Source organism: Lontra canadensis, unplaced genomic scaffold (assembly GCF_010015895.1).
Source record: "Lontra canadensis isolate GAN:19392208 unplaced genomic scaffold, GSC_riverotter_1.0 scaffold58, whole genome shotgun sequence".
In the NCBI taxonomy this organism is placed as follows: Eukaryota; Metazoa; Chordata; class Mammalia; order Carnivora; family Mustelidae; genus Lontra; species Lontra canadensis.
This window is the reverse complement of record NW_022631052.1, coordinates 2,176,064-2,188,664: the sequence shown is the minus strand read 5'-3', so window position 1 is coordinate 2,188,664 and position 12,601 is coordinate 2,176,064. Positions and strand designations below refer to the sequence as shown.

Sequence of the window (12,601 nt, the reverse complement as noted above, 5' to 3'; positions counted from 1 at the left end):
ATCGATACTACTCATTCAGTCTCTGAAGGCAGTGTTTCCTGAACACACTTTGTGATGGGAGCCCTCCTCTCTCCGTGCTGTTGGCATAATACTAGAATTTGCAGGCTTCTCTCTTCGGTGCTGCCCCTGTAGACTGAGGCCAGGGTTTATGTCTCTCTCTATCTTAACTCTGCCTTTGCGCACTAAAATTAATAGGTGTTCTGTAGAAAAAAACATTTTGTGGTCAGATGAGTCTGGGGGAGGACCATGCTAGTTAAACCAAAGAGTTTCTTTGCTGTAGGTGCTCTTTGGGTTCTCTGCTAGGCTCATGTGTGCTGTGTATTTCTGCGAAGTCAGGTATTACTTATTTGACCCAGGGTACCCTTTGTGGTGCTTCATCCTGCTATATGAGCATTCCAGGAAACGTACTTGGGGAAACTGAATCCTAAAACATTACTAGTTTGTTTGTTTTTTTTAACTGCTTTTTGTAAAATTTTAATTCTTAGTTGCATGCGACTATATAGGTATGTTACATTAGGTTTTTAATATGCCAGAAATATTTGAGAATAAAAACACTTTAAAATCTTCAGACCACCAGCGTTTCCATTGGGAAGGAAATGGTCAAGCAATGTTAGACTTAGAAACTCATTTACTTACTCATTCAGCAAACATTACTGTCTGCTCTGTACCCCCAGATTCTGCTAGGTGTTAAGCCCCATGTCCTACCTCCTTGTCACAGCTCCTTTAATTCTGACCTATTCTTTTATTCATTGTCCCTCTGCAGTTTACGTCATGGTGGACACATTTGCATTCTGGATTTCCGCTTGTTTTTACGGTGCCTGCTTATCTGCAGTTACTGTGTAACTGCAGAACTGTAGTTCTCATTTATGATCACCATCATTTTTAATGATCTTTTGAGTTTCAATCTGTTAACCTAAAGTTCCAGAATTAGAGTAACAGTTCTTTTGAATTGTTTGAGCTTTGTTAAAAAAGAAAAACCCCAAGATTGTTAGTTTATTACCTTAAAATATTACCCTTCCGAAGTTGGTAGAAATGCTCAGAAATCTAGTCTTCCCTGAAATAAATCCGTCCCCCCAAAATATTCGGTTACAGTTGAGTTAATTACCCCGGAGATGGTGAAGCCTGCCTCTGTCTGTGAGCCTGATCTTCGTGACTTCTGCCCCTCTCATTTGACTATTTCACTTTCTTCAAAAGGGCCTGTGAGTGTTTCTTGACTTTGCTTATCAGAACAAATCACCACTAGGTGGCAGGGTCTAACAGTGCAACACACCGAGGGGGCAAAAGAACATGAAAAATGTTTCTAATAATGAAAACCAAATAACCTTTAAAGATCAAGCCCGCACATACGAGCCGTCTTCAAAAATGATGAGATTTATCACTAACGTTTTTACGGATCTGTGAGTCTTAAAGCTATGTGATATTTCACATGATGTTCATTTTGTAGTTGCGTTGCTTCAGATCTTCTTTCTAAGGCTTAATTTTTAGACTTTGAGACTTGTCTTGAGGGTGAAAATGCAGTAGGAGAAAATTCTTGTTTTTCTAAAGAAGGGATCCCTGGTGCCTGGTGTTTCATAATGTAAATAGAGTGGTCACGTTTGCTGTGCTAGATCTCCGGAGCATTTAGAGTGAATTTCGCTGTCTTTCTCATAGGGGCTGCAGAAATTCTGAAAAGAAGGTCTCTTTAGCATTTTCCTTTTTCAGTGAGTTTCAAGTTGCATATTGTTGAGCATGGAAGCTGTTGTTTTCATCTGTATTCTGTGGTTTTCCTTTTAGCCTTGGGAGTCAGAGTTGATGACACATTTGTGGGAAGGTGTGTCTCTCCTTTCCTGCCACATACGGAAGGTGTTCATGCGGGTCCTGGCCCACGCTCTGACCACTGCATAGCTGGCCTCCTCTCCCACCAGTCTCAACTTGATGTTTCATCTTAGTGTCCTGTCAGCTGGGAGGCTTTCATTCTTCCTTCTTTTTTGCCAGTCACGGCCTGTGGCTGAGAGAGCAAGTGAACCGCTTTATGCTCACTCCGGTGGGATGGAGTATTTGTGTGCAATGGTACTTCTGGCGAAACGTGTTTCATTGAGTTTCAAATGACTTCAGCAAAATGAGTGTGATTCAGGCTTCCCATCTTGGCATGAACACTTACCAAGCTACATTTCATTTTGAAAGATAAGCATCTTCTCTTTGCCTTGGTCTGGTAGTGTTTTTAAGGCATTTTATGTCCTGCTGTAAGTTTTCCTCACATTTTGATTTGGACTAATGACCCTTCTTAGATAGTACCAGTAAAGTAGCTGATATTTTAAAATAACTAGCTGATGGTGCTCGCAGACTGGTTTATCTCTCCTCACTTTAAATCTTGGGCTGCTAATGTGAATCAGGAATGAAGCCCCCCCGCCCCCCCACTTCTTCCAGCCTTCAACTGACAAAGACTCTTAAACGGCGAATATTTACAACTGGCATTGGGACCCCTTGAGGTTCCAGAGCTTTAACATGGTATTCAGGTTTTTTTGGGAAATAAAACGTTGATATCAGGATTCCCAGTAGGATACAAAATTAAATTAATCCTACCCCCTCCTTTTTGACCCACCTTTTGAAGAAATTGCTTTCTTCCATAATAGTACTACTGTTGATTCTAGTTCATTGGGTTTAATAGTAGAAGCAAAGCTCTAAGAGCTCATTTGTCGGATTCCCAGGTCAGGATTTCCATTAGTAATAAAGTAATAAAGTCAGTTCGATTTTTGTGGCTTGTTCTCTGAGGCTATTTAAAGGTATTTTTTTTTCCATCTGAGATGAGTTGCAGCTTATAAAATGGGTTAATTGGCAAAAGTGATAATGTACATTTTTAGTTCTATTGTTGGTGCTTTTTAACAGTTTTTATGTCTATATTTATTTTAAATTCTCTCTCCCTCTTTTATTAGTCTTTAGCAATTAAAAAGTAAATTTGTATGTGAGGGTCGACCTATACGTTTTAGTTTCATCTTGAAAATACGAGTGCTGATTTTTGAGGATTTTTTTTTTCTTCTTCCAGAGAATTCAGATAGTTGAATAGATTTGGTATCCAGGGATAACCTGTATTCCCTAAGACTGTTGTGTGTTGCGTGAGACTCTGGTTCAGGAAGATCTGGGAGTCCATTGGCTTGGAGGGGGGGTGCTTTGGGAAACACACAGACCAGCTCTCCTCTGGAGCAGATGGTGACCAATGGTGGACATTCAAGCTACCACCATTTGGTTACCCCAAAGCAGGCAGACTGGGGAGGTGGCCAGATGCTCAGGTCCCAGACAACTTCTGGGGTTGGCGGGTGGTTATAGATGAGATCTCATTGTTTATTTCTGGTATTCATTTTAAGGTCAGCCCAAGGTGTTGGGGTTTGGGTTCTGCACACATCTGAAGTAAAATGCAGCACATTTCCTGAGAATTGTTTGACTAGTCTCCCAGAGTTAACTTTTGTCCTTGAAGACATTAAGATGTTAATTTTAACATGAGGTTTTATCTTTACCCTTCTTTGTTATTTAGGTATTTTTCAGAACCATGACTTACTTAGTTTTTAATATGAGTAATACCTTAATTCAGAGAAAAGAAAGCCATTCAATAGAAAGAATACTGTTCTTAATTTATATTTCCTATTTCCGTAAAGTTGTAATACACGTTTTATTATACATCTTAACTACGTAACTTTACCCAATTTTTTCTGTGTGTGTGATACACACGTAACATGCATATGTTTTTTTACAAGCACAGGAACGTAATGGGCATAGATTTCCCCCCTCTGCTTAGCAGTATGCTGAGCATGTCTCTAAACTAGTAACATACTCCTTTACCACACTGTGACCTTTCTTTATTAAAGTATTTGGGAAATACTTTCAGAATGACATGAGGCTATGTGCATGCTTTGTGTCTTTAGCTCTTTAATAACTCTAATCCCCATAGAATAACTTCAGATGTTCTCCCGCTTTGTAATTTTACTCGAACCATCACTCGAGATGTTAGTGTTTACATAAGAAAGTTGGCTTAGATGTGGGAGGGAAACTGGAATTTTTGAGTCACGCTGTGAACTAATTCAGCCTTTCCTCATGTACTGTATACTTCAGACCTTGCGATATTACACATTTAGCATAATGAAAGTCCCCTGACCCAGTTTACCAACTGATCTCTGGCCAAAAGCAACTTTAAAGCTGAGTCTAACCCAATCTCGCTGTTCTAATTGCATTTATGATTCGATTTCTTTTAACAGTGTTTTCAGGAAGTAAATTGAGTTGGAAACCTGAGTTTTCAGCTCCTAAGTAGCAGGCTAAAGAGTGCTTAGAACCTAGATTGGAAAAAGCTTATTGTGGGAGTGAAGTACATCTCTTTACTGTGATGTCCTGGCAGTAGATTATTTCATTACACCAGCAGAAACAGTCTGCCTTTTCCCCTACAGAAATAATGATAAAATGCAGTACTTTGCTGGGAGATGCATTTTGGTAGAATTTACATGAGTTAGTGGGTCTGTGCAGCCAGAATGAACCAGAGGTTATGTTCCTGCCTGACTGCGGCTGGCCCCGGCCAGGGCTGCCAGCAGCAGCTCGGCTCCTGTTTCCAGCTCTTGCAGTCCAGCAGCTGCTCCTTCATCCTGTGGCAGCTGCTGTTGTCTCGTTTGGGCTTTGGGCCTGGCTTCCTCACTTTGAACCTCGGCCTTATCCCTGAGCTTGTAGCAGTTGAAGGTGATCCTGTGCTACAGGCCAAGAGGATGGCCACTGGGGCGGAAACGGAGTGCCTGTCTGGTCTGCTCCATGCAAGGCAGCTCTCCCGACTGGCCAGGCCAAATCAGAGCCCCTGCGGTGCACACCCGGCCGCTCCGAACCTCGCCTGGTTAGTGCTCCCCAGGTATGATACTCCGTGTTCTTCTCGGCTGCTGTATTTGAAGCTGTGTGATCGCAGGGACCTTGTGGTCCTGTTCTCTGTCCACTTCCAACCTCCAGCATCCTCAGTGCCGCACAGTAAGTGATGAATGAGTATTTGCTGAATGAGTGACCAGAGAAAGACTTGAATTTGGCCTACCTTAGTGTGGATGACTTAATTTGGACATGTTGAAAATAAATACTAGGTCTGTCGTTCAAACCCCTTCTATTTATTTCGTCCACTCAAGTTTCTCCAGTGTTTTGGGATGGGTGAAAAGCAGGAACAAGTTTTACTTTGAAAAATTGTAATTTACTTTTTGATTGAATTGTGATGTATAGTCCAAATAAAAAGTAAATATGGAGTTAGCTTCCCAGCTTTTCCCCTGCCTCCTTTTTCCCACTGCAGAGGGACCAAGGAATATACGCTTTAGATTAGGAGGAGGTGAGGAGGTCATCTGATCCAGTCGAAGGATGGAGGCCTTCAAACTAAATCTGAAACCCACACTCTTCCTCAAATGTAAATTAAGACTCTTAATTATATTCTTTGTGGTGGTGTTTTTCTTTCCTTCCCTTTTTTCTTTTTAAAAACTGGTGCCGTGAACAATACTGTATTATTGATTTAGAATTTAAGAGCATAGCTCTTACGCATAGTGTTCTTTCTACAAAAGAAAAAACAACAACAAATAATTCTGCTGAAGAGGGCAGGAGGAGACTTTTGGGAGCAGATGGATATGTTCATTGTGGTAATGATTTCACGGGTGTATATACTTATCCCCAGACTCATCGAGTTATAAATTAAAGATGTATGGCTTTTTTTTTTTTTTTGCATGTCAGTCTTAACCTTGATAAAGTGACTAAACACATACATAAACTTGTGTCATGTTTTTGGCAGGTACCACAAGAGCCAGGCCATCTATCTGGAGTCAAAGGACAACCAGAAGCTGAGCTGTGTGATCAGCTCTGTCGGAGCCAATGAGGTAGGGGCCAAACTCCCTACTCCCTCAGGAGAGCAAAGTGTACTGCAAAAAAAAAAAAAAAAAAGTGAGAGCAAAACTGTAGTGCAGGTGCCACCAAGAACATACAGTGGAATCGTGTGTCATATGTGGGTTAGGATCTCAGTCAGCACTTCCCGGCAGAAATTGCACCGAGACAAAAAAGATCCCTGAAAACCCCTTACTTTGCTTGACTACCAACATAATGTGGATTTGTATGTTCCTGGTGGTATTGGTGAACTCCACGTATAGTAATTGAGTCGGGAGCCACTGAGGGAGACTACAGGAAAGAACAAGGCAAGTCTGTGTGGTATCTGTGTGTTCAAATCCTGCTGCTTTGTAAGATCACCGTGTACATGGAACTCGCTTGTGGAGCAAACTCCATCTTTGTTATTTCTCTAGAGCTTTTGTGTGTACTAAGAGATTTGCTTTGTGCTGTGAGGATTTAATGACACACCTGGCCCAGGGTGGGCACACAGTAAGTGCTCAATAAATGCATGCTGGCTAGATCTGAGCCATACACTTCTCCTTGTCTGCTGTCTTTACAATCTGGCATGTCCTATTGTGCCTCTCTCTCAGCAGTGAGCTGCCAGGCTCTGGCCCTCAGGTATTGGCTTTCTGGAGTCTCTCCTGTAGAGTAGCAACTGGTTCCGAAGTTAGCTCAGAGGGTTATGCTCCAGGATAGGATGACTGGCGAGTGAGTTCTCCGACAGGCCCTTCGTTAGGGGGAATGTCAGCAGTGTGTAACTTGTATTGTTCGGAGTTTTAAAAAAGTTTAAAACTTTAATAGCTTGATTGGCTTGATCTGTTATCAGTCCACAAATGTCTGCAAAGAAATTGATTTTTATGTGTCTCCCCTCTGTAACTTATTCATGCCAGTGCACAGTAAATCTAATGAAACTGGATTATGAAATAACTTAAGCCTCTTCCATTCTCCTAGCTTCCTGAATTGAAAATGCCCTCAAATGTGACTAGTTTGCAAAATGATTGTTTACTCAGAAGTTAGGGAAGAGCCTTCCAGATAAGTGAATGTCCTTTCTCTGTGGGCTTGGGGTCTGTGAGTCACCCCAGGCCAAGTCAGGAGCAGAGCAGGATCTGATGGAGGGACCTGCTGTTTGTCAGCAAGAGCTGTTGTGACTTCACAGCAGAGCCCTTGTGCCTGGCCTCATCCTCCTCGGTGACACCTCAAGATTTTTCAGGAAAAATAGAACTGCAAGTTATATTTTTTCTCTCTCTGTTGAAGATTGTCATCCTTTGACATAACAGAGTGTTAAGGAGGTCTGACAAGAAAACGGTGACACTGAGACATGTCACCTGGAGGGGAGAGGCCTCAGTGCACCCAAGGCATGCGACTCTGGTAAAGGGAAAACATTTCTCACTTCTTGGAAGTATTCCAGCTGATTTTTCAGGTCAAATCCTAAGTGACCCTGGAGCCAGTTGGCCTTGGCATAACCTGACTCCAGGGACATTTGTTGGGTGAGTCTGAGGCTATTGGTGACTCCCCATTTCAGCCCTTCTTGCGGTCATTTTTCAGTTTAAAGTGCTTCTGCGAGGTCCTTAGAGGCTCAGCTTCATGTGAGGTCTTTATTTTTAAACCGCTGTATTTGACTTTGAAGTCTCTCTGTTGCTAAATAATCACATTAAAGGAATTGAAACGAGACTGAGAACACACACCTTTTTTAAAACATGAGAATTGAATGGGGGAGGGAGCAGATAGGTCTATGGACGTCTACTTGCATATGTGGGTGAGATGCTGAACTTAAAAGAATCATGCTTCTGGCCCCATCTGTTGGCACATTAATTAAACGGACGAGGAACAGATGAGGAGTCGGGGCCAGGTTATTGGATAAGAGCAAGCAAGGGGTTTTGAGAGCAGGCATCAGAATTCACATTGGACAAGTTGACTCAGCCTTCGTCTTCCATAAAATGGGGTGAGGATGGTACATCGTAAGGTGGTTCTGAAGATGAGAAGGCTGCGGTGTGACTGAGCTAAGGTGTGACCAGTGTCTGGTGACCGAGGAGGCAGCTGCTTCCCACTTACCAGTCCTGGCCACAGGGATGACGACACTAAGTGCCCCGCGCTGGCGGTCCCCCTGCTGCCAGAGTTCATTCTCCATTCTGTGCAAGAATACATCTGCCCTGTGAAATGTCAGACATCTGACACCATCTGTGGGAAAAGGATATGGTCAGGAGGGAAGGGCTGTCTTAAGCTGATTTAGCCTTCTGATGCTCCTAATTGGGCCTTCGCTCACTCATGGGCTTTTTTTTTTTCCTTGTTATTTTTTTCCCTTCCTTTTCTGCCATGACCATTAGCCTTAATTGCCAGGAAACCAGAGTAGTGAAAGACTATGATATGGAAGTCCCTTGAGGCAAGGAAAATATTTCCAAACTTGATTGCAAGTTTATATTCATGAATGCATTTATTTTGAATGTCGATAGTGCTATAATCAAACCAAATAAAAGAATGTCCTTAAGATCAAGGCAAAAATAGAACCTGAGATCACGGTGCCCTCCATTTTCATAATCAGAGGTGTGAGGGAGAGAGAAGGAAGGAGAAAGGAGGTCCGGGGCTGACACCTGCCCTATGCTAAACGGTTCCTGATGGGTGGCGGGGTACAGCCTGAGAGGAGGTTGCCACGGTTCCGCCCACACCTCATGCTTGCAGATGTTTCGATGCTCTGGAAGATTTTGCTCCTCAGTATTCGCTCTAGCTGCTCTCATCATCCCTTTCCTTCTCCCCTGCAGATCTGGGTGCGGAAGACAAGTGACAGCACCAAGATGAGGATTTACTTGGGCCAGCTTCAGCGCGGGCTCTTTGTGATCCGCCGGAGGTCAGCGGCTTGACTTTTCTACAGTGTTCTTCCCTTGACCTTTTTTCTGGAGTGGTTTTTCGTTTTGTTTTCTTCCAAATAGAAAGTTTTTAACCCGGGAATTGCTCCTTGGCCTTGGAAACTGGGGAGCACTATCGTGGATTCTGCGAGGCTGTGGTGGCAGGCGCTTCCGTCTTTGCGTTTCTCCTTCCTGCCTCGACCTCTTCCGGCCAGCCGTCACCGTGAACTCTTGCTTTGGGGAGTGTTGCGAGTTCAATTTACTCATTTCTTTGTGGTTTTTTTTTGGCTTATACTTTGTCTTTTTTTTTTTTTTTTTTTAAGCCTCCTTTGAGTTTGAAGGGATATCTTTTTTTTAATTGACTTTAGGTCTTTCTACCAGGAAGGGGTACACTCTACATTGCATTTTCATGTTTTGAATCTGATTAGTGGATCACGTAGCTCTTTCCCTTGTCGAGCCCAATTCACTGTTTCCCCAGAAGCTTGGGGCAGAGGTCTTAGCAGAAGGAGATTAATTCTCCTGGCTCTCAGCCTTCTCTGAGAAATAAATGCCTTGTGTAACATCTGGCGTATGCCATCCATTCCACTGGCTGAGCGACAGAAAAATTTGCCTGGGTGGCTACGTGCACTGAAGGAAATGGGGTTGGGGGGAGGGGGCATCTCAGGCTCCAAATGTGCTGAAGGTACCGCATTTGAAATGTTATTTAATGCAAGTGGTTTATGCAGACACATTTGTTCTAGCTCAAGCTGGAGCAACTGGTCATTTCAGAAGTTTTTATTTCTAATTCATTTCTGTTTCCTGCCCGTAAGGAGATGAAGTACCTCGTGCCGACCAATTATCTGGGTTATCTATTGTAGGTGGGGAGGGGAAACTGACTGGGCAGTCATCAGTTATCTGTGAACTCTCACTCATAATTCCATTTGCACACTCTTGTCACTGATGCCGTCACTGCACACGGACTGTTTCCAGCCTGTGGACCTTGTCAGCGCCCCCAGCCTCCCAGGAGGTCTGGCCCAGGCTGAAGACAAAGGAAGCTCTGCTGCGGCTGCCACTCACCAAAGGAAGCCTGGGGGCAACAACCTTCCCCACACTCCTTGCCTTCTGCTGCTCATTTCCAGCCTTGGAGAGATGGTTCACTGGCAGATGGGGCTTTCTGGTTCATAGCTGCCACCGTAGAATATTTAAAGAATTTGGAGTTAGAGCAATGGTTAGCATCTCTGTGGGAAATTAGTAGACCTTATGCATCCTAGGAAATCTTGGTATGTCATGCCCTCGGTCTCAGGTGATTATCTTTGTGTCATTTCTTGATATATGCACCCAAAAGCAAGTTGGGGGGCCGTGATGACAAGCGAAATCACCTTGTAAGTCCTGGTTTCAATAGAGACCAAACCTTACTGACTCAGTAGAGGCATGTACAGATTTGTTTTTGTTTTAATTTATAACGTACCCCCGCACGTCCCCATGTTGGAGTCTCCTTTAGAGAATAAGGTAAATGATCCGTGTTTAACAGTTTAGAGTTGCCTGGGTGTTCCATGCTTCTCTGCCCTCAGCCCCTATGATGATGATTATCGGAGTGAACCAAGTCCACAGTCAACAGGGCCTTCATCTTTCCTTTCTTCTTGACAGCCTTCGCTCTGCGGGAGGGCCTCTGTTGCTTGCGTTGTCCCTGTGGTGTGTGTAACGTCCCATAAAAGCAGGTGGCTGTCTGTTCTCCACTAGTGCCCTGTGATGGAAATTTAGTTGCAGTATGTGTGGTCATCAGAGTTTGTTTTTTTTTTTTGTTTTTGTTTTTTTTGAATGATTGTCTTACTTGGCTTCCTAGCAGTACACCAAAGTTTGTTTTTTTTTTTTTTTTTTGGAAAAGCTTGTGTTGATAACTACTGGAGATTTCAGCATCAAAGCAAGAAGTTGTCTTTTTTTTTTTTTTTTTTTTTTCTTGCCTTTTCTGGTGGCACATTTGTGCTTTTGTGAAGTAACTGTTCATTGGAAGACCAGAGTATGGGCACTTTGGCTTCTTCTCTGGCCTCGGCCACATCACTGCCTTCTGGTCCTCAGTATCCTCACAATCCTTAATCATGACTGTGGGAATGGGCACAAGTGGGGAATAGACTTGAGACACAGCACAGTAAATTGTACTCCTAATCCCAGAAGATCGAGTTTTTTATTTTATCACTCCAGAGATGAAAAGCCAGCAGTACGGCCCCTCTGGCAGGCCTCTTTGGTGACCAGGGGTAGCAGAGCCCCCTTGTTGAGGAGTTGGAGGTGCTTTTGTGATGGGCAAAAACAGATTTTGAGATTCCTGGACTAACAAGGGGCTGGCTTTAACCCCAGGTGGCCATTCTTATTCCAGAAGGTCTTTCTTTCTCACCAGACCTTAGGGTACCATGTATATCCCCAAATTCAAACTTTCCTGCAGATAAGACTTGGGAAAAGGTTGGTCTAGACAACTCTTATGAAGAACCTGTACATGGTGTTAATCTGATTAAGAAATTGCACTTGGGTTATTCTGATCAAGAACCTGTTTGTGTGTTTTGTTTAAGGCACCTGCGTTGGTATTATACACAGTGTTTGCTATGGATATGTCGCAATATTTATTTTACCTCTGCTTGGGGACATTGTGTTGCCTTCCCTACCCTCTGACTCCCTCTCTTCCAAAGCCAGTGTCCTCTTGAACTATTTCCAGATTTCCGTAGCCATACCAAAGCCAGGATGTTTTCATTTGTTTGGATACCGGTTTTTATGGATATCTAACTACCTAACTTAATTTTTTTTTTTTTTCTTTAAACTCCAAACTGAGTCCAGTATAAGATCCCAGAGGCTGATCTGCAAATCAAGCTACTTGTGTTTGTGTGTGAGACCCTGTGTTCAGGATTGGGTGACTTTTCTAAGAGAAATATTGGGGATGGGGTGGGGTTGGGTTGGTTTTGTTTCGTTTCTTTCTTTCTTTCTTTTTTTTTTTTTTTTTAACCTGACTTTGGGGATGGAGGGGAATCCTGTTTTTTACAGTATATTTGTTTTATCATTAACATTTCCTTTTAGCCTTGAATTTTTACTAAATTTCCTCCTGACTTTAAAATCTTGTTTCTAATCTGGGAATTTGAAATCTTGGTACTTAATGTTACACCAATTTTTCCAAAGAGTTCAAACCAATTTAATATCAGTACATGGTAAAAATTTGCAGCCATTTCAAGCAGCTGGTGGGCTTTTTATATATCATCATTAACTGGTATCATTAAATGTTCTGAGAGGTGAATGTAAAATGTAAAAAGTATAGGTTTTTTTTTTTTTTAATAACAATAAACTTTCAAAGAGAAAACCAGCATGTAGTCTGTGTTATATCCATTGACTTGATAAATGATTGACATTTCTTTTAGGTCCCCCCTCCCCCAGTTGTGGGGAAAGGAAATCAGGAAAGGGGGAGGGATATGCTAGATATTTGCTTATTATGAAGAGTAAGTTAAGGAGTGATGTCAAAGACAGGCTCTCAGTTTTGTAAAGAGCAGTCTAGGAGTGTTGACCCATAAATGTGGTGTATTCTTTCCTTGTTGGTGAAGATGAAACAATCTCATTAAAAACTGAGGCAATAAAATTGACCTTAGATGGGAAAAACCTTAAGGTAAACTCGTGTGATTGAGGAGGATGTTGTCATTCGGTACTCTAGAGCACTACCTCCCAATTTTACAAAAAAAAAAAAAAAAAAGGTATTTCTACAGCTCCCTGGTAGGTAAACTGAGGAGGCTGCTTGCTGCCACAGGTGACTGACCTGGTGTGCTCACGACCCAAGTGTGGCATGCCTATCAGGAAGGGCTGCTCTGTGCTTTGGATGTTGGAGAAGGGCAGTTACTGTTTAACTTTTTTTTTTTTTTATTAACATAAACGTTTGTTCAGAAGAGTGTTCAATTTTTTTT

At 42.6% G+C, this 12,601-nt stretch overlaps 1 protein-coding gene across 1 annotated transcript in view; it reads left to right on the top strand.

Annotated features, from left to right (window-relative positions):
* SUDS3 (SDS3 homolog, SIN3A corepressor complex component) overlaps positions 1–10,138 on the top strand; it is a 32,980-nt gene extending 22,842 nt beyond the window's left edge. Inside the window, exons 11-12 of the mRNA XM_032876175.1 lie at positions 5,765–5,849; positions 8,610–10,138. Of these exons, the coding sequence (XP_032732066.1) occupies positions 5,765–5,849; positions 8,610–8,708 (184 nt within the window). The 3' untranslated portion in view covers positions 8,709–10,138. The remainder of the gene's footprint in view (positions 1–5,764; positions 5,850–8,609) is intronic.
* Positions 10,139–12,601: the final 2,463 nt, after the last annotated feature.